This window comes from Bombyx mori, chromosome 19, assembly GCF_030269925.1.
Source record: "Bombyx mori chromosome 19, ASM3026992v2".
Classification (NCBI taxonomy): domain Eukaryota; kingdom Metazoa; phylum Arthropoda; class Insecta; order Lepidoptera; family Bombycidae; genus Bombyx; species Bombyx mori.
The window spans coordinates 11,614,350-11,635,010 of record NC_085125.1 but is presented as its reverse complement, the minus strand read 5'-3'; the positions used below and the strand labels follow the sequence as shown (position 1 = coordinate 11,635,010).

Below are 20,661 nucleotides of genomic sequence, written 5' to 3'. Positions count from 1 at the left end.
TTCTAAGGTCTCAGTATAGTTACAACGGCTGCCTCACCGTTCAAACCGAAACGCATTGCACGGCAGAAATAGGCAGGTTGTCCCTACCCATGCGGACTCACAAGATGTCCTACCACCAGTAACATTTTTAAATGTATCCGCTTATTTGTTGTCTTGTTTATCCACAAAGGGCTCGCCTAATATTTACACGTTACTAACATTGCGTGTTGAGAGATATTTTAATGAGCAACCCTGTTAATTCAATGACATTATTATTAATATAAAAATGCAAAGGTCAACAACCAGTAGGATGCAAATCGATCACCTGTTTGTAACTCAATACTATATCTGATTAATTCATTGTGTAATACCAAGTAAAAGTAGTTTCGGGCCAACATCCTACACTAAGCCCACGCTTCACAATACATTCATTGACCAATAACCAAAATAATCACCTACGATAATATAGTCCAAAGAATATCATTCCTTATCGCGTATGACATAGAGCTCTACTCGAAGACGATTTGCATGGTCGTTATGTTTATTTGAAATTGCGAATTTTTACAGGACTTTTATGATTTATAATATTACGTAATTTTGTTGATGATTCATTTTCTTCAATGGACCGTCGAACCTACGGCCCATCTCGTCAATAGCCTCTAGATACAGCATTACGAACCGCCCCCTTCAGGAGTCTTACTTTCATTGAAATAAATAATAACAAAACTTGTATTTGCAGCTAGCTCGAATTAAAAGTGCCAATATAAAAAATCCCAATCTCATTCTTTCGAAAATACTATGGATGCAAATGCTACTTCCTTTTTTAGTGTCGCCAGCGTCCTTCAGGGACGCCAAAAATTTTTCACTTCAATAAATAAACATAGCACGTTCAGCTATTCGAAGCAAAGGCTCTCTCCTGTGTTGTGAATTTGGAACACATGCATCGAAATGCGTCGATATGCGTCGAAATAGAGGAAGAGGAAATAGAGGAATTTCTTCTTAGGAAGACCTAAGAAGAAATGGATGGATTGTGTGAAAGACGATATGGGTATGATAAAAGAGTATGGAAGGAGAAAACATGTTGCACCGACCCCAGGTGACTGGGAGAAGGGCAGGAGAATGATATGCGTCGAAAAATAGATGATCAAACTGTTATCGGCTACAGAACGGGAACGGATCCCGAACCAAGCTATCGTAAAGACGACTGACTATCCGGCCAACGAGCCAATTAACTATACTAATTATTGCAGGTTTATAACTTCATTGATATCCGATTATTGCGAGCTAAGTGTCTCGACGTATCGATAGACATCCACAACGTAAATACGCCACCCACCTTGAGATAAGTTCTAAGGTCTCAAGTATAGTTACAATGGCTGCCCCACCCTTCAAACCGAAACGCATTACTGCTTCACGGCAGAAATAGGCAGGGCGGTGGTACCCACCTAAGTGGACTCACAAGAGGTCCTACCACCAGTAAAACGATTAAGCTGTATCTAGTAAGTAAAATGAAAAAAAAACCTTTCTTCAGAAAATTGGAAAATCCTCAAAAAGTCCAACGTCTTTGGGAAGATCACCAGTCTAGAGTCGGATTCGGCTGTTCCTGCAATGCGGGACTGGCCGTCATGTCGAAGCCGAAGCTTATATCCATCAGCGTATAATCTTTGGATGACGAAAAAAACAAAATGTTTCCATGCATTCATAAAATACAATCTTAACCCGACACAAATAATAAATATGTAGATAGGAACTGTGAATTACTTAGTGCAATCAAACTAGATTCTGAATAGAAAAGAAGAACTTACTAAAAGTATGCGCTCAACTAGAAATGCTACGTAGAGATAATTCAAAGACATAAAAAAGGAATTATCTTTCATAAAACTAAGTGGGCTATTGAGATGTTCTATATAATAATAAGCTGAACGCGTAAATATAAGCCGCCGTTACACGCTACGCACGTTGTCGCTGCTTTTGATGTGTGGTACAAAATGTGAGAGTCAGGGGAGCGTGGATTGACAAATATATATATATATTTTTTTTTTTGAAGTGAAAACTTCCTTAGAATCGTTGTGATTTCAAACCGGATGCAACGGAAAAAACGACAGGTAAGAGACACAAATACAAAAATGTGTAGGATGAAGCCAGCAAAGAATGAGACAGAAATATACATACTATTTAATACAGCGCCATCTGTGAGATTTTTAATACTAACGTGTGTATGAAAGCTCTTGTAGTGAATTTTAATTTAGGATTATATGTGAAATTAAAATATCAATTCACAGAGGGCGCTACCTTACAATTATTTACTAATGACAAAATTTTACCTATACTTAAGACGTTTAGGATAATTGTATTTTAATTTTGGAAGGTTTCACTTCTATCACGTGTGAATTGCACACATTTTGTAATTTTTTCATTGTTATTTATTAGAGCCAAGTTAAGTCGGCTACAAATAAATTTAAGTCGCAACAATTTTTGCAAACCGTATTATGAATGTCTCTAGAGATTTACGTTGATTGCTTCGCACTGTCAGGTTAGTTCAATGGCTCGAAGCCTAACATTCTTTTGCATATTAACAATGAAGTGATATTGATAGTTACAAACTTATCTACGATTAAAAAAATACACTCGAATAATGTCTATGCCATCATCACGCGTATATCTTCTGTGCCTTAAAATACTACATTAAGCTGAGTCTGTGACTTTTAAGAACCTATTAACGATTTTCTGCTTTGCATTTAAAATGTAACCAATTTTATAATTCGACAAGTATATTATATTAATTACATAAATAACAAATAGAAATTTATAATTTTAAAACTTCTCTTTTCTTACCGCTCTAAATTTCAACACGTGTGGGCTTAGTGTTGGACATTTGGAAATGAACAGCAATCACAGAGACACCTTAAAGTACTACTAATTTAAACATTTGCTCATGGAACTTGTGAAAATGCTTAAGAAGAATCTCTTAAGCTCACACCTTACCGTCCACCTTCAGCCGGAGGCTACACGCAAACCACGCGAGACTATAATGATAAACAAGACTGAGATATGAAGCAGCAGAATGCGTGTGAATAGGAGATGTAGAGGAGGAAGAGGTCGACCAAAGAAGACATGGATGGAGTGTGTGAATGACGATATGGGAGAGAGAATGGAGTGAGTGTTGAGATGACGGCTGATAGAAGAGAATGGAAAAGAAAAATTTGCTGTGCCGACCCCATCTAGTGGGATAAGGTGAAGAAAAAGAAGAAGAAGAGATATGAAGCGTTTGTCAAATATGTCGTGAAATATTGGTGTGGACATGTGATGAGATGAAATGAAAATGTGGTTGATAAGAGAGTGCTAACTATGAATGTGGAAGGATATAGAGGAAGAGGTAGACCTAAGAAGCAATGGATGGATTGCGTGAAAGATTGTGTAAGAAGGGAGTGAACGAAACAACGGTATATGATAGAGGAGTATAGAAGGAGAAAACATGTTGCGCTGACCCCAGGTAATTGGGAGAAGAGCAGGAGAATGATCGTGTCGTGAAATGTTGCATAAGCGGAGATAAATCAAGTTTTCTGTTTGAATAATTTATATTCTTATTCTGAAACTGCACGATTTGTATATGCTCCAATAACTATGTTATTATAGTCATGTCAAGAAAGTGGCGCGACACGATAGCCCTCTTATTGTGACCGCCGCTATATACTTATACGACCCAGCTGGAACCCCCGGATCCACTCTCGGTGTTTTAAGGCCCCTCGAGCACCGGTCACCGTCCTCGCCGAATTAGTCGATTACGACGAAGAGTTCGACGATCGAACTGACCCCCACAGACACAGCTTACTGAGTTTCTCGACGGCTCTTCTAACTGGGTCACGATTGAGATCTAATAGAAGATTCTGGAAGGCACTGCTCTTTTTTTTATTGCTTAAATGGGTGGACGAGCTGACAGCCCACCTGGTGTTAAGTGGTTACTGGAGCCCATAGACATCCACAACGTAAATGCGCCACCCACCTTGACATATAAGTTCTAAGATCTCAAGTATAGTTACAACAGCTGCCCCACCCTTCAAACCGAAACGCATTACGGCTTCACGGCAGAAATAGGCAGGGTGGTGGTACCCACCCGCGCGGACTCACAAGGGGTCATACCACCAGTAAAGGAGTTGTATTCTCTTGCTAGGGGTAGTATTAACAAATTCCCTCATGTTGAGCCCGTGAGCTCAACTACAGAATATCAATTAGACACAAGCTTTTAACAGACTTATCGAAAAGCACCAAAATGCATATTATAATGTTTAGAATACTTGACCGTTTGTAGTACATATAAGATCACTTACACACCATGGTTTCTCTGAGCCTACTGAGTTTCTCGCCGGATCTTCTTAGTGGGTCGCGTTTCCGATCCGGTGGTAGATTCTGCGAAGCACTGCTCTTGTCAGGCCTGGTGTTAGCAACACTTTGAAGTCGTCGTGGCCTAAAAGATAAGACGTCCGGTGCATTCGTGTTGAAGCGATGCACTGGTGTTCGAATCCCGCAGGCGGGTACCAATTTTTCTAATGAAATACGTACTCAACAAATGTTCACGATTGACTTCCACGGTGAAGGAATAACATCGTGTAATAAAAGTGAAACCCGCAAAATTATAATTTGCGTAATTACTGGCGGTAGGACCTGTTGTGAGTCCGTGCGGGTAGGTCCCACCGCCCTGTCTATTTCTGCCGTGAAGCAGTAATGCGTTTCAGTTTGAAGGGTGGGGCAGCCGTTGTAACTATACTGAGACCTTACAACTTATATCTCAAGGTGGGTGGCGCATTTACGTTGTCATCTACAATCTATGGGCTCCAGTAACCATTTAACACTAGGTGGGCTGTGAGCTCGTCCACCCATCTAAGCAAAAAAAAAAAACTCCCGGTTAGAGCCCGTGAGCTCACCCACACGTCAAGGAGGAGCTGAAATAGTCTCTCAAGGCTCTCAGCAAAGCTAGGGAAAAAAATGGTTTCTTAAAAAAAATATCAAAGATTTCTTCATCATCAACCCGTCTGTCTTAGCGAAATCATAAAATTTTTGTATTGTTATCGTTCCTAGATGCACGTGAAAATTTTCAAGTTTATCGAACGCATTGAAGTCGGTGAAAATGACCTTTAAATGATTCAGTTACATACAAACAAAGCATACGTACCAAGCTAGTAAGTGTGTTGAAAAGTGGAAACTCTCCAATGCCGAATAACCTTAAGAAGGGTCATTTTATACGAGGGTTGCTACGATCAATAATGAACGGAAATAAAGCGGCGGTCAACTGAAACGGTTCATCGACCTCATTCTTCATTCATACGTTCATTAATGAATTTTTTATATTTTGACTCATGTATTTTGACGTAATAGAAATTCGAAAACAGATATGTTTATAAGGTAATCTGGTAAGAAGCAGTCACTAACATCACCAATAATCTAGACGTTGCTTAGAGCAGGATTTTTTTTTGTTTTTTTTTTACCCGCACTTTCCTGAGTGTGTGACGCACGCAATAAAGACTGATCGAAAGCCTTAAGGGCGGCATTTACATGGTAGGGTCTTTGAATTTGTGCCAATTAAAATCAAGTCAGCCATAATCTCATATCTTATCAATGGCAATAACAGATTATAATATAAACTTAATTCACAAAAAATAAATAAATAATTCCGAACAATTATCTGAATACCTTTTTTTAATATTTATTCTCACAACGGAAACAATATCGTAAATTTCAATAATATGTAGTGTATATTTAAATAATATACATACATAAATATATTGTAACGAACGAATTTCGTGGGCATTCTTATATCTCTTTGCTAAACAAACAAACAATTTTCAGTGTCAAGTGTAAAAAACCAAATGTAATTAGCATCAATGTGAATCAAGTGTAATTTGTAATTATGACGTGAACACAAATCGTTAACAAAATGTACCGACCGAATTTCTACGAGAGCACCTGCTTTAGGTGCAATGAAATCGTGTATCAAGTGGACAGAGTGGGACCTTTGAAGGACTTCACCTTCTTTCATAGTGGATGTTTCAAGTGTGCCGTGTGCGGAACCAAACTAACCTTGAAGGTAAGATTAACTGTAACTGAACTAACTTGTAACTGGAAATAGTTTGAAAATTAATTTTGGTTTCGTTGTTTTAATATTTTAAGTCATGCGAAAAAAGAACACTTAAAATTTATACCAAATACCTACTCGATACCATTAGATTAATTTATTCGCGTCTTTTTTAAAAAACTTAATTTTAATGGTAGTATGGTAAGTCTTTTTTTAAATTTGTTCCTTTGTTTGTTTATCTTTTTTTTTATTGCTTAGATGGATGGACGAGCTCACAGCCCACCTGGTGTTAAGTGGTTACTGGAGCCCATAGACATCTACAACGTAAATGCGCCACCCACCTCGAGATATAAGTTCTAAGGTCTCAGAATACAGAATTTCTGTATTCTGAGGTCTCAGTACAGTTACAACGGCAACCCCACCCTTCGAACCGAAACGCATTACTGCTTCACGGTGGAAATAGGCGTTCTAAATAAAAAAATAAATATCTAAACGTTTTAACAAAAATTACTAAATTATTATTTGGCAAACCCAATTTTTTTTAAATTTCCGATCAAGGCTATGTATGTATAAAAGCATTGCCGAAATTCACAACTTAAGTATAAAATCAACATATTATTCGTAGGCTTCAGTTTTAAATATATTACGAAACATCTACTACTTAATTTCTCGTTTCATCTCGGGTTACAAGTCGACCTTGACAATGGAGTCACCTCGAACCTCCTCTGGCATTTATGCGACCTTTCCATCTTATCTATTAACAATAACAATAATGTTTACCCCTTTTCAAGCTACGGACTTTGCTCAGCTAATTTTTTAGAACATTCGAGATGGCACCGGCGTCAAGGTTGGCTCTTTCTATTGTTTCTCAGTAAATACGTACCTAAGACGTGCTCTCAAGCGTCTACCACCGTGATAAAATAACAACGTACTGCATATTTCCCCTACACGGCGAGCCAGCATGCACTGATGCCCAAGAAAAAAATAATTTAATCGCTCTGGTTTTTTTATTGCGAGCTGCTCACAATGCCCTTGGCTTTAAAGTAGTTTAAAGGCACTTTTAGCCTTCAAACATAAATTACCGATTCATTGCATTTGAAAAAGGGAAGATGACATAGCCTACCGTGTATTAAATCAAGTCGAAAAGATAAAACAGCAACATTTTAATTGTATCCACTCTATTTACCGGCGTTCAAAGTTTAGTTTCCATTCACGTGGCAATCACGAGCCATCAAAACAGTTGGTTTTAAAATAAATAATGAATCATTACAACAGATACAGATCATGAATCCGTGACTCATAACACAATTACCTTGTACGATACAAGAACTGTACTTACATTTGCTTAGCTGTACTCGGGATTGAGTTATTAAGATTTTATTTTCGGATAACTGTGTTTTGCTGCTTCAATTTTGTTGCCAGAATTCAATTCGGAACCGGCACCGCGGCGTTTATTTTTACGCATACGTTAATTATATATTATGTATGTAATGAGATGGGTAGATTTTTTTGTCGCGAATGTATTATTGATTCGAATTTAAAATATATTTTTTTACAAATAACAAAACTGACTACAAAAGATAATGAAACAACCGTTACGCAATAACATTTTCGACCTTTCAAACTGCGTGGCGCCACTCACATAACTCGGCAGCTTCGTCACCCGACCACACAACAAAAACAACAAGAAAAAGTGATTCATACAAAAAAAAGATGTGTGACACCGGATAGGAACGAAGTTCCTTATTATATAAAACTGGAGGTTTTGAAACAACCCACGGTCATTCGGTAACGTGCGAACTTATTGTGGTACACTTCATTCACGCTTGTTTGTATAAGAGTTAGTGTATTGCGCAAACGAACGCTCTTGAGATCGTGGTCAATGAACAATAAAAAAAAAAAAAAATTTTTGTATGTAAGTTAAGTCGTACACTGTGTGCATTACTAATAAAAATCTTACGTTACGGACGATTTTTCCCGGTTAGGGTACCCCTCCGCATCGTCCCATAAGGAACTTCGTTCCAAAAACTTGAATAACTCAGTAAAGCCTATTGTTTTCCAGACCTATTACAATAACCAGCATTGGACGGAAGACAAAGAAGTATACTGCTCTAGCCACGTACCAAAGATCGGTCCGGGCCACTTGGACAACTCCTCAGTGGGCATCAGAAGCGCTCTCAACGTGCCCAAAAGCAATAACTACGTCAACGAACAGATCAGAGGATACATCAGGAACAGCCATGAGCCAGAACGTAAGTTCTACTGCTATTAGAATACGACTTAAAATCGCATACACTCCTGTCTCTTGCCTCAGGCGTCGTAAAACGCTACTAAAGAATTCAGTGGAGATTGAAACCATAAATCAGTATTTACTCGTGGTAAAGGTATATTTTGCGGTTTGCCTGTGCTCTCACTGATATCTCTGAGAAGCAATGATCACTCATCATCAGCTCATTAAAAGCATTGTTTCGTTAGTAGAATATTATTAACTTAAAATATATTAAGTATAATATATAATATTTTAAGTAGTATATTTCAAATTTGGAAAATTCGCATCAGAAATACCTGATACATGATGATAATAGTAAAACAAAATGCCTCGATCGAAATTATTATCTTATTAATTTTGAGAAAACAAAAATATGTAAATACGTACTATGTATGTAGGGTAGTTAAATGAAAAAATATATGGATAGAAATTTGGTCGATACAGTGAAAATTAACTTAAACTTTCATCTACTAATTAGATTATACAATTAATAACCAGACTAGCGACCCGCCCTCGCTTCGCTTCGGAAACATTAAAACACATATGAAACCAAAAAAAAAAATAAAAAATAAAAAAAAAAGTAGCCTATGTTCATCAGGGACAATGTCGGCTTCTAATGGAAAAAGAATTTTTCAAATCGGTCCAGTAGTTTCGGAGCCTATTCGAAACAAACAAACAAACAAATCTTTCCTCTTTATAATATTAGTATAGATAGGTATTCGTGCCGGAAAAAACACATTTGACTCAATAATTTCGGTAAACGTTAGTTTCGTTCTAATTAATATTCAAGATCAATAAAGACGGTACTGGTTCGACGAGACACAGTACCTACAGTGAACGCGATAGAACTGATTAATTGTCTCGTTAAAACGCTAATGGTCAATAGACGGGAACAATAGAGTACCTGCGCTAAGGCCACTCATTGTTTCGGCGCAGCGACGCACTTGTCGACCTCCAGTCGGTCACAATCAACCAAACCGATTAATAAGACACATATAAATTTTATTCAGCTATTTCGGTAGATAGAATTTCGCCTTCCGGACCGGACATATTCCTTTTCTATAGGAAAACTAAACACATAGTACCAGTAAACCTTTTTTTATGAATGACGGTTGTAATCCATCCCATAGACCATTTCGGTTTCACTAGGACACATAGGCGAGCAAAGGCTCAGCCAGGAGGGGTGGGATTACATTGAACATAGATATGCTCTTAAAATAAAAGGCAGTTTTTCTTATGTGAATCAGAGCCCATAGCAACCAGGAGACATGGCAATATGTTAAATATATCATAATAATGTATGTGTAAAAATAAAAAGAATCAAATAAAGAAGATCCATTTCAATCAATATATTTCAATTTCAACTTTATTTTAATAAAACGCAATTATATACTGAATTAATCGAAAAAAAAAACCCAGACTGCCTTGTACAACTAATTACACGGAAGAGGAATTACCTATTTTATAAGATAATTCTCGTTTCAAAGCTTGACCGTGCTTGACGGAAGCTGCTTACAAAGCCATCTGACGTCAGAGGCGTGAAACATACCGTCATCTGTCAATAGGTGCGGCTGACAGACAGGGCGTGTCAAACAGTTATATGTCAACAGTATCAAAATGGTATGATTTTGAATTGAAATCGTATTGTCGATTTGATGTTTCAGAGTCAATGACCGGGAAAATTATGCGATTGAATCTAATTATTATTCATAAAGAATTACGTATCAATTTAGGGCTGATTTTACAGTCATTAATCATATCGTGTAATATTCAAAAAGTTATTTTAACCTTTAACCAGTGACATGGAGTCTCACAGGCTTCGTGCTTTTTGCGAATTCTTAGAATTCGCCACTCCCCCCAGCTCGCCGCGACTCCGAGTCTCAGTAACCTTTGTTATAGTAGTAAATTGACCATGGAAGGAAGCAGACGTGTTGTCGGTCGTACAACACGTGAGTAACACTCATCGAAAAATTGGACGTAGCCTGTCAGGCTCCATGTCCCTAGTTGCCATTCAAAATATTTTTTTGAACTATTTCTTTTTATTTTGATACTTTGTAGTTCAGAATGGCAAAAAAACGGTAAAAAACGTCAATATCCGAAATCAAGTTCAGTTGAGCCATCAAAAAGACAAATATTGCGGGTAGAGAGTCCGTCTTTTGAAGAGGAAATAAATTCCCTGTTGCTAGCTTCGGACCAATCTGATAGCGAAGGTGATTTCGAAGGTTGTATTATATCTGAGAGCAATCATTCACACCATCAGGAAAATGATCGAGTGGAAGATTCAGAGGAGAGTGGTAAATCCAGAAGATGACCAATGGTAGTGTTTTACCGCATTTTGGATTTGAACAGCATGAAAGCTCATATACTGCACAACATGCACCAACCTAAGATTATAGAAAGGGGAGATTTCCTAAAGACTAGCTCGTTCGCTAGTTCTCCCATGGGGGACCAGACTACGCGTTTCTGAATATGGATTCAGACTACGTCTGCAGTCAATTACCGAGGGAGTTACGCTTCGTGATAAAGCGAATTCTGGGTGACGATATGGTCGAAGAAGATGTCCAAAGTCATGAAACTAGTCAAGGCAAAAGAAAGGCATGCAGGATTTGCCCACCCAAATTGCACAGAATGACTATGTACACGTGTGTCGGGTGTTGCGATCCCGTATGTTTGCAATGTTCTCGCCCTTTGTGCAAAAATTGCCAGTAATGTATGGTGAATTGAGTCATTGTCAGAATTTTTATTTTTTGTTTTTGGGAATGACTATTTTGTTTTTTCGTTCCTTCTAGATTAGATTTTAAGTAAAAGATATTAATTTTATCGTTTTTCTCGCATAAGGTCGGCTGAAATGTGAAATGAGGATCTCATACCAATTAAGGCTGTAAGATACCCTTAAGTGTTATTACTCGATTCTCTGGATATTTTATAAAAAAACTTGGTTTGATTTACTAATGTGTTTTTCATTATATACCGTTGATTGAATATTAAGGCAATTTTGAAACACTCAAGTTGATTTTCACAATAAAAATGAATTTACAAGTAGTAGTCTGTGAGACGTCATGTCCTTTATAGTGTTATAAATTTGGCGTGTCACCAGTTAAAGGTTAATATGATTGAATAAATAAACGTCAAAATTATATCTTATACCTTTAAACGAGCAATTCTTGTATATATAATCTGAATCTCGGAAACGGCTCCAACGATTTTCATAAAATTTAGTATACATGGGATTTCGGAGGCGATAAATCGATCTAGCTACGATTTATTTTCAGAAAATGTTGTTTTATTAGTGTTTGTAATAATCAACTATATTGATAATCAACTTTAGGACTCTTTCCGACATCTATTGGCGAATAATAATACCATTTTTCTTAATTGAGGGCAACTAACCGCTTTAAAGACACAACAAGATGGCGTTATAAAAAAAAACGAGCATAGCTCGGTCATCATCTAGTTAGACGATAATTAACGAAAAGGCAGCGTTATAAAATTTAAGTTGTACCTAAAATTAAAATAGAAAACTTAGGCCAAATGTTTAACACATATACCTAATTAAATTTATCACAAATACAGATCCATTTTTATTGCATCTTAGATGCCATATATATTATTTACGTGTTAACAATCAAAATCAGCCCTTCTTAATTCTTTAATTTTATTATCCTAACGTTAAAATAGTTGACGTTGAACTTAACAAATATAAATAAGAAGCCAAGTAACTTTTCGCAATACAAAAAAATCCATTAAGGTACACATTCCTATGCATCACTGAATTAACTGAATTTGTTATTTACCACAAAATATCGTCCTTTCGCAATAAAAGTGTGCAATTTCCAAAAATATTCGAAATTGAGTTAATATGCGGAATCATTTGGTATCACCAGTATTTTTCTCATAAATACTGTCAAAAGAGCGTTGTTTAGTTTTAGTTTTTTTTTTAGTTTATCTATATTTCGCCTACTATTAACAAAATTAATACATAATTTTAAATATCTTACTTTAAAATACAGATAAAGCAACAGGTAAAAAATAATAAATAAATATTGCAAAGATGATTAATATTAAAAATATCACGTCATGTTAAACCTTTAAAACACTCTCCTGTAAAATTAGTAAGTTTTGAGATTACTAGAGGTCCCGCAGTAGTCGAAATTCGACAATAATGAATTGGAATTGAAACTTTGTACACTATTATGATTCTATTGTTAAAGACGATTATACTTCTATAATCACAAATTTCGCCAAGACTACACTATAAAAAATATTAACAAAGACAAACAATTATTAATCTCAATTTGACAACAGACGTCAAGAACAAAAGTTTGACAATAAATAGTATGCATGCGTGTGTACGTCAAATACATGGTATGTAGTGTGTGTAATGTTTTCTTTATTGATTTAATATATTTTATTCATTATTTAAAAAATTTTTTAGCTTTGTGCACTTCTTTTCTATATTCTATATAAGTGTGGAAAATTTCATACTCCTCCGTCCACGCAATTTTCGTAAAAAGGGATACAAAGTTCTTGCTTCACGTATTAATATATAGATATATACAGTTTTAATGCGAGAAGACAAAATGTCTATCGGCAAACCTCATCGGCGCGCTTAAATAACAAAACCGGCAAGAATCCAGTCTTACTTCCGAAGACGGGTACCAAGCGGCTTTGACTTCGGGTGCTGTCGATAAAATTCGACGTAGAGAAAGAGATAGAAAGAGGCTTGAGGGAGACGGAAGAACTTGTTGCAAAACAACCGGTCACATTCCGGCGCGCGCAGCCTAGTGACCCAAAGTACTTTATAGCCTTCTGGGATTTAAGATTTATAGTACGTAAAAGGTATTGAGAATATATTTGGTCTGTATACGCTCTTTTAGATGTAGCTGTTATAAAATGGTGATGCTAGAAGAAGATTTTATTTGGTCTGTATACGCTCTTTTAGACGTAGCTGTTATAAAATGGTGATGCTAGAAGATCATTTTATGGTTTAAACATTAATTTATGGAAAGTATCCACTGGTCCACTGGTGGTAGGACCTCTTGGGAGTCCGCACGAGTAGGTACCACCACTCCGCCTATTTCCGCCGTGAAGCAGTAATGCGTTTCGGTTCGAAGGGTGGAGTAGCCGTTGTAACTATACTGAGATCTTAGAACTTATATCTCGAGGTGGGTGGCGCATTTACGTTGTAGATGTCTATGGGCTCCAGTAACCATTTAACACCAGGTGGGCTGTGAGCTCGTCCATACATCTAAGCAATAAAAAAAAAAGTATTATATTTTTTGCTTTAGTTTCATTAACTTCATTCATATATAAAATACCAAGCTCGTTTTTATTCATAGTTTTATCTGATTAGTTACAATGCTTTATTTTTTATTCTAAGCCACACGGTCCAAAAGAAAAACGAAAGTTGACGCCAAAAAAGTTTCATGTTCATTTTTAAATAATAAATTCCTAAAACTATGCTTACATACGACTTTCGCTATTTAGTCTCTTAGTTCTACATTATATTATACTAGCTGACCCGGCAAACATTGTTTTGCCATATATAAGATTTCTAGGGAATTTCTAGTGTAGAAAAAAAAACTAACTTATTGTAAGTGTGTAAGGATGTGGTAAATGAGTGAAAGAAGTATGTAGTGCTGTGAACGATGAGGGAATATATAATAAAAATAACAAAACCTCATTCAACCACATAATACCTCATTATAACAACAACAAAATGTCCAAATAAAAAAAATATGTTAGGGGTGGACAACCCTAATCACTTAGGGGTATGAAAAATAGATAGTAGCCGATTCTCAGGCTTACTGAATATGCATAAAAAATTTCATGAGAATCGGTCAAGCGGTTTCAGAGGAGTATGGGAACGAACATTGTGACACGAGAATTTTATATATTAGATGTATAACGTATTAATTATAATATGATACGCAATCTATTTTCTGATCTGCTTCGGTCGAAAGACATCCGTCATATAAAAACACAACTGACAAGTTAAGACTTCAAAACCAATGGAATCAATATAGGCGAGTTTTCGTAACACATATGTAAATTGGTTTTTAAACGTTTTGCTAAGCGATCCTTATGTGGACGATAGACGCAAAATGGAGGAAATTCCATCGATTTTGTAACCGATCAACCTGTAGACTAGTTACGTGCTTATATATGCAATCGTTCTGGTAAAAATGTGGGAGCAGCGCCGTGTAATAACACCGACCGTAGTATGTTTGGATAGCACTCATGTAATCGTGTGAAAATTTTAGAAATTATATTTCTTATTGTTATTATATCAAGTAAAGAATTGTGAACAGTAAGAAATAATAGGCTACATAAAAACTACTAAAAATATATGAAATAGAAATGCGAAGGAAAACTTCTTTTGCCAACTATATTAGCGATGGCTATTGTAGAAAAAAATTAACTTATTCTACGATTTAATTTCGTAATAATTTTCAACTTTCGACTTCCCAAACATTTCTCATGAATTCAATAAGATCCAGTCTATTTTTTGAAAAACACAGATCCATGTGAACTGCTTTTGTCTTTTTTATAAAGAACTAGCTGACCCGGCAGACTTCGTAGTGCCTCAATCGATAAATAAAAGACCTAAACTTTTGTATAAAATAAACTTAAAACAAACAAAAGAAATCCGTCCGACGAGGGACACATCAAAGGAAAAACAAAATTTTAAACATTTTCATATCTATCTACTTTTTAAACCTTCTCTGGACTTTCACAAATAATTCAATACCAAAATTAGCCAAATCGGTCCAGCCGTTCTCGAGTTTTAGCGAGACTAACGAACAGCAATATATTTTTATATATATAGATATAGATAATGTACTAGAATAACTAATTATTTAAAGAAATTTCAACCGAAAATATGTAGTCGCGTATATTGTACATTCAAATACAAGTTCAATTTGAAAAGCTAAGTCACTAGCATTAAACTTTGGTTTCTAAACTAGAGATTTTGCGAGTTGCTTAGATTGATCATTAGAAGAGCCTTCGCTGAGATCAAACCGTATAATTCGAACAAAAAATCGATTAAAAAGTTCGCCCGATTGACTGTTAAGCAGGGCTTAGCAAACCACAGAATACAGTCAAACCTGGATAAGAGAGAGTTCAAGGGAGCACAATCTCATTCTCGCTTATAGAGGTTTCTCACTAACCCGAGTTTCTCGCTAATGCTCCCTTTGAATTTCATTTCGCTATTTTCCGGATTCAAACGCATTCACTATTTAAGTTTATCACTTAATGACAGTACTTTAATTTTCCGTTTTGACATGATGCAGAACAGAACTTTCCTTCGCAATTGATTAACGATAAACTGAGTAAGTCCGACAAACAGGACGGTACACAGGCACACATGTCCATTCGAAAAGAATGCGATAAAATAACAACGTTATTTAGTTCCACGAAATAGAATAGGTTCAATATTGACGAGAAAACAATTCAAAAACAATGGTAGGGAGTTCCACAAAAGTTAAGAATGAGTCATAAAATAGCAGATGTTAAACTTGTAATTTGTTTTTTCATTTGTTCCTCCTAAATAATATAAATAAATAAAGCTCGACTGTCGCTTATAGAGGTATAGATAAGTAGCAGTCTCACTTACGGAGGTCCATGAGGGAAAAACGACTCTCTCTTATAGAGGTTTCTGTTTCTCTCTAATAGAGGTTTTGGGAGCTTAAAATGACGGGTCCTGGCTATTACTCTCACTTATAGAGTTTTCTCACTTATCCAGTTCTCACTTACCCAGGTTTGACTGTATATATGTTACAGAAAAGCAATAAATAACCTAAAGTTTGATTTGTATTTCAAATCCACATCTATTTGTATCTCATTCTATACACAAGGTATACCAGATCAGGCATTTCTATTCAACGTCTTTGAGGTATTAAAACAAACTAGAGGTCCCGCAGTAGTCGAAATTCGACAATAATTAATTGGAATAATAATTGTAAGTTTGTACACTATTATGATTGTATTTTATACTTCCATAATCACAAATTTCACCAAGACTACACTATAAAAAAATTTTAATACAGACAAACAATATTTAATCTATTCTCAATTTGACAAAAGACGTCAAGAACAAAAGTTTGACAATAAATAGTATGCATGCGTGTGTGCGTCAAATACATGGTATGTAGTGTGTGTAACGTTTTCTTTATTGATTTAAAGTATCTTTTATGCATTATTTAAAAAAAAATTAGCATTGTGCACTTCTTGTCTATATTCTCTATAAGTGTAGAAAATTTCATACTCCTCCGTCCGCGCAATTTTCGTAAAAAGGGATACAAAGTTTTTGCTTCACGTATTAATATATAGATACACATAGTTTCGAACAAGTTTTACTAACACAACAAACAGTATCAACTAAACTGCGGGTGCTTGCTTATTCATTGTCGCTTTGAAATTGATAATGGGTATTTGAAAAGACTTTTAGTAGCTATAATAAATAGAGACCTACTTCATCCTAAATGAAATTCCTATCAACAATTGAATATGTATGATGACAAATATATCCTGGATGTATCTGTTGCGGGGGAAAACGGTCACAAATCTCAATACGTTATAACCTATATTCAAATTAAAAATCAACAATTTCAAATTCAATAAGCATTCCCATTGAATATCCAAATAACCCCAAAATTAGAAAATTTGAAATAAACTTAGTTTAATTTTCATTTAAAAATCTAAATTTTTCTGTGCACACCAAAAAACAGACTGAATCTCGGGGTCAACACTCGCTATGCTTTAGCTTGCTGCTTTTTTTTTATGGCCATTCTAGGCAGGCGAGCTTACGGCCCACCTGATGGTGAGTGGTTACCGTCGCCCATGGACTTCAGCAATGCCAGGGGTAGAGCCAGGTCGCTGCCTACCGCTTAATACTCTCCACATGCCTCGTCTGAAGAAGGACATGTTATAGCGCTCGGGAAACACCGTGGAGGGGAGCTCAATCCATAGCCGGATGGTACGTGGCAAAAAAGACCTCTGGAAACACACTGTCGATAAACGCAGTGGTTCCAGGTAGTATGGATGAACTCTACTCCGGTGGCGGGCGGTGCGATGGTAAAAACGAGACGTTGGTGGATGGAATATGGATAATATGCTTTCCGAAATATGTCCATAGAGTGGTGCTCACTAAAAAAATATTATAGTTTCAATTTACATAATAATATATCATTTACTGTTTTAGTTCCCTTATCGAATGAAGTCGACATCCGTTCATGAACAACGCTAACTACACACTAACAGGTGGGCCGTATGCTTGTAATATAAATAAAAACCATAATTAACCATAATTATACAAGCAAATAAACGAACCTTATAGTAAATTTTCACAAAACAAACAAACATTGATATTTATAATTAGAAGATAAAGCAATTTAATAAACACATGTCTGTACGTACGACTTGAATCATTAATATTCTGTTTAGCATTAGACAAACGCGGCAATTGTGCGCTAGCCTCAACGGTTCATTTACAACTAATTACGTATTATTATAATGTTATTGCAAATTATCATAGAATTAAATTCAAGGCGGATTACATACCGCGTTCAGGATAAATGCATTCCTTTGTGCGTAATATTTATCAATAAAATATTGTAGAAGATTGATTCGAATATGAAATTATTTGAAATGAACAAACAAAATTATTTAATCTCTTCAAATGATAAAACGATGATACAAGTTGAAGATCGATTATTTTTTAATAAAAAAAACAGAAAATCAAGCAAACAGAAAGAAATAGGTAAAATGAACCGACAACGTCAAAGGCCAAGAATAAAAAACCTATTTTTTTCTATTTATACGTATTTTTCATTGATTGTTGATGTGAAACATCTATAGCCGCACGTAAAACCGATTTCTGGTGTGGCGACGCATGCCGTGGCGACGCATGCCGTGGCGACGCGTCGCCATGCGCAATCGACTGTGCGATTCTCTCCCACTCGATCCGGCGTTAAGCCATCTCTCTCGCTACACTGAGCTCGGATACCTATAGTGTATACTCCGTAGTGTATACAGTGTTGTTTACTACAGTACAAATAACATGTGTTTTACTTGAAAACAAATTATTTTTTCGTAATATTTTATTTTATCATTATGACATATTTAGTTCCTATCACAATCTGTTCTTTTCTGCATATTACTTTTACAAAATAATGTCGATGTTTCACATCTGCCAGGCGTCCCGTGACGGCTCAGATTTTTTTTTTCGATTGGTTACTGATCGGTCTTATTAAAAAAAAATGATTCAATTGGGCACATTTAATTTGGTCTATTGGAAAATAAACACAGATCTATGAAAATATGTTGATTCTTTAAGCTATAAATTAGTGTGTCTTCAACGTACGCTATTCGAGGAAGTTTCACTTCACCATCGTAACAATTGATCAACGAATTTTCACACAGAAAAGAAAGAAACAATTTTACGAAATGTGAAAGTACTGTGTTATTAATAATTACTAGTGGCCCCGCAGTAGTCGAAATTCGACTATAGTTAATTGAAATTATAAGTTTAAACATTATTATGGTTCTATTGTCAAAGACAATTTATTATATGTACTTGTCTAATAACAGATTTCGTCAAGACTACACTTTATACAAATATTAACGAAGACAAACAATATTTAATCTATTCTCAATTTGGCCATAGACTTTATGCAATAAGAAAGTTTGACAATAATCAAATGGTATGCATGCGTGTGTGTGTCAAACACATGGTAGTGGGGGTAATGTTTTCTTTATTGATTTAATGTATTTTTTACGCATTATTTTCAAAAAATAATAACATTCTGCACTCCTTCTCTATATTCTCTATAAGTGTGGGAAATTTCATACTCCTCCGTCCGCGCAATTTTCATAAAAAGGGGTACAAAGTTTTTGCTTCACGTATTAATATATAGATTTTTTTTGCGTTATTTATTACTCTACTTTTGGTATTCTTTGGCTGAATAACAAATACTTTATGATTTTATCATGATCGTCCTTCTCAGAAGCGATAGCCTGCTCACTTTAAGATATGAAGTTGAAGTCTCAATTGTATTTTTCGGCTGTCCCGACCTCAAGACCGGAACATACTTCACGACATTTTACGTACTATGAGTCTATTTGAAAGTTAACGATAAGAGTAATAGCCCGAGAGCCCGTGGGATCTACCTGTATGTATTTGACCAGACCTGAATTTTCGTACATTGAGACCCCTATACCTACCATGCATCAGGTGGGGACTCACTAAGCTCAAAGTGGTCGACGCGCCGAGCGCTCAGGTAGGACAGGTACCGATTTTGACGGATTTTAAATCCATTTGACCACGTCTGCCGTTTTGAAATTTTGAAAATATATGATTATTATTATCGGAAAATAAGAATGGCAGACCATTATCGCGCATTTTACTTTGTGGCAGACCACTTTGAAAATGCTAAAAAAATAAAATTTTGAAAGTAATTGACCAGATCTGCCATTGATATAATAATATATGCTGTTTATTATAGTCTTAAAAACTTATATTGATCACGGCAGACCTCTACATTGCGTACACACATCAACATATAATAAAATCTGAGCTACTACCCGGCCAGATGTATTATTATGTTTTCCGTTCACTGTTTTAGAGGAATATAATTTACTTGCGATTTACTTTAGCAATGTATTTACCGAAATTAATATTTTTTTATATTATATATACTAAACTTCATTAGTTAGACAATTAAGAAGTGAATTTTTTATGGAATAATTATAAATAATACGGTACAATGCTGATCAAAAAATAATTCAATTCCTCATTTTTATCATTCAACATTTAACTTGCCAGCTATACAATGCCAAAAAATCTAGTGATGTAGATGATGGAAGGTTCCAGCTGTTCGTTAGCAACTATAAAGATTCAGACATCAATGAAAATTATAGAAAAAAAATTCAAAAATTTGAGGCAAGCTCAATACCACCGCATAAGAGTGAGCTTTATAAACAACTTTTGAGGGCCCACTATATTTCTTCTATTTGGAGAAATGCTTACAAAAAGCAACTCACAACTTTAGACCCATTGGAGTATGGTTGGATTGAGCAGGACAACATATATGCCTTCAAAGGGTTCGAAGGTGACCAAATTCCATATTTTGTGAGTGACTTAATCACCAATGTTCCTGGTAAGTTGATAACAATTCTTTCTCGAACATGTTCAGATGAATTTACGTTAATTTTACAATTTATGTTTTATTTTTGCAGTATTCGATTCAATGGTTGATGAAGACGAGTCGCCTAACGATAAAGATGACTCCGATGATGATGATGATGAATGAAGATTGATATATATAATATGTAATGCATG

General features: G+C 35.7%; 2 protein-coding genes across 6 annotated transcripts in view; one reads left to right on the top strand and one right to left on the bottom strand.

Moving 5' to 3' along the window:
* Nucleotides 1–20,661, bottom strand: part of LOC101739626 (dnaJ homolog subfamily C member 13) — a 468,160-nt gene that overhangs the window by 219,450 nt on the left and 228,049 nt on the right. The window lies entirely within an intron of this gene.
* Nucleotides 1–20,661, top strand: part of LOC101744686 (hillarin) — a 73,054-nt gene that overhangs the window by 3,976 nt on the left and 48,417 nt on the right. For all 4 annotated transcript variants that reach the window (XM_004922413.4, XM_012694428.4, XM_021351079.3 and 1 more), the window contains 2 exons: nt 5,824–6,061; nt 8,112–8,301. In XM_004922413.4, coding sequence (XP_004922470.2) covers nt 5,912–6,061; nt 8,112–8,301 — 340 coding nt within the window. In that variant the 5' untranslated portion in view covers nt 5,824–5,911. The remainder of the gene's footprint in view (nt 1–5,823; nt 6,062–8,111; nt 8,302–20,661) is intronic.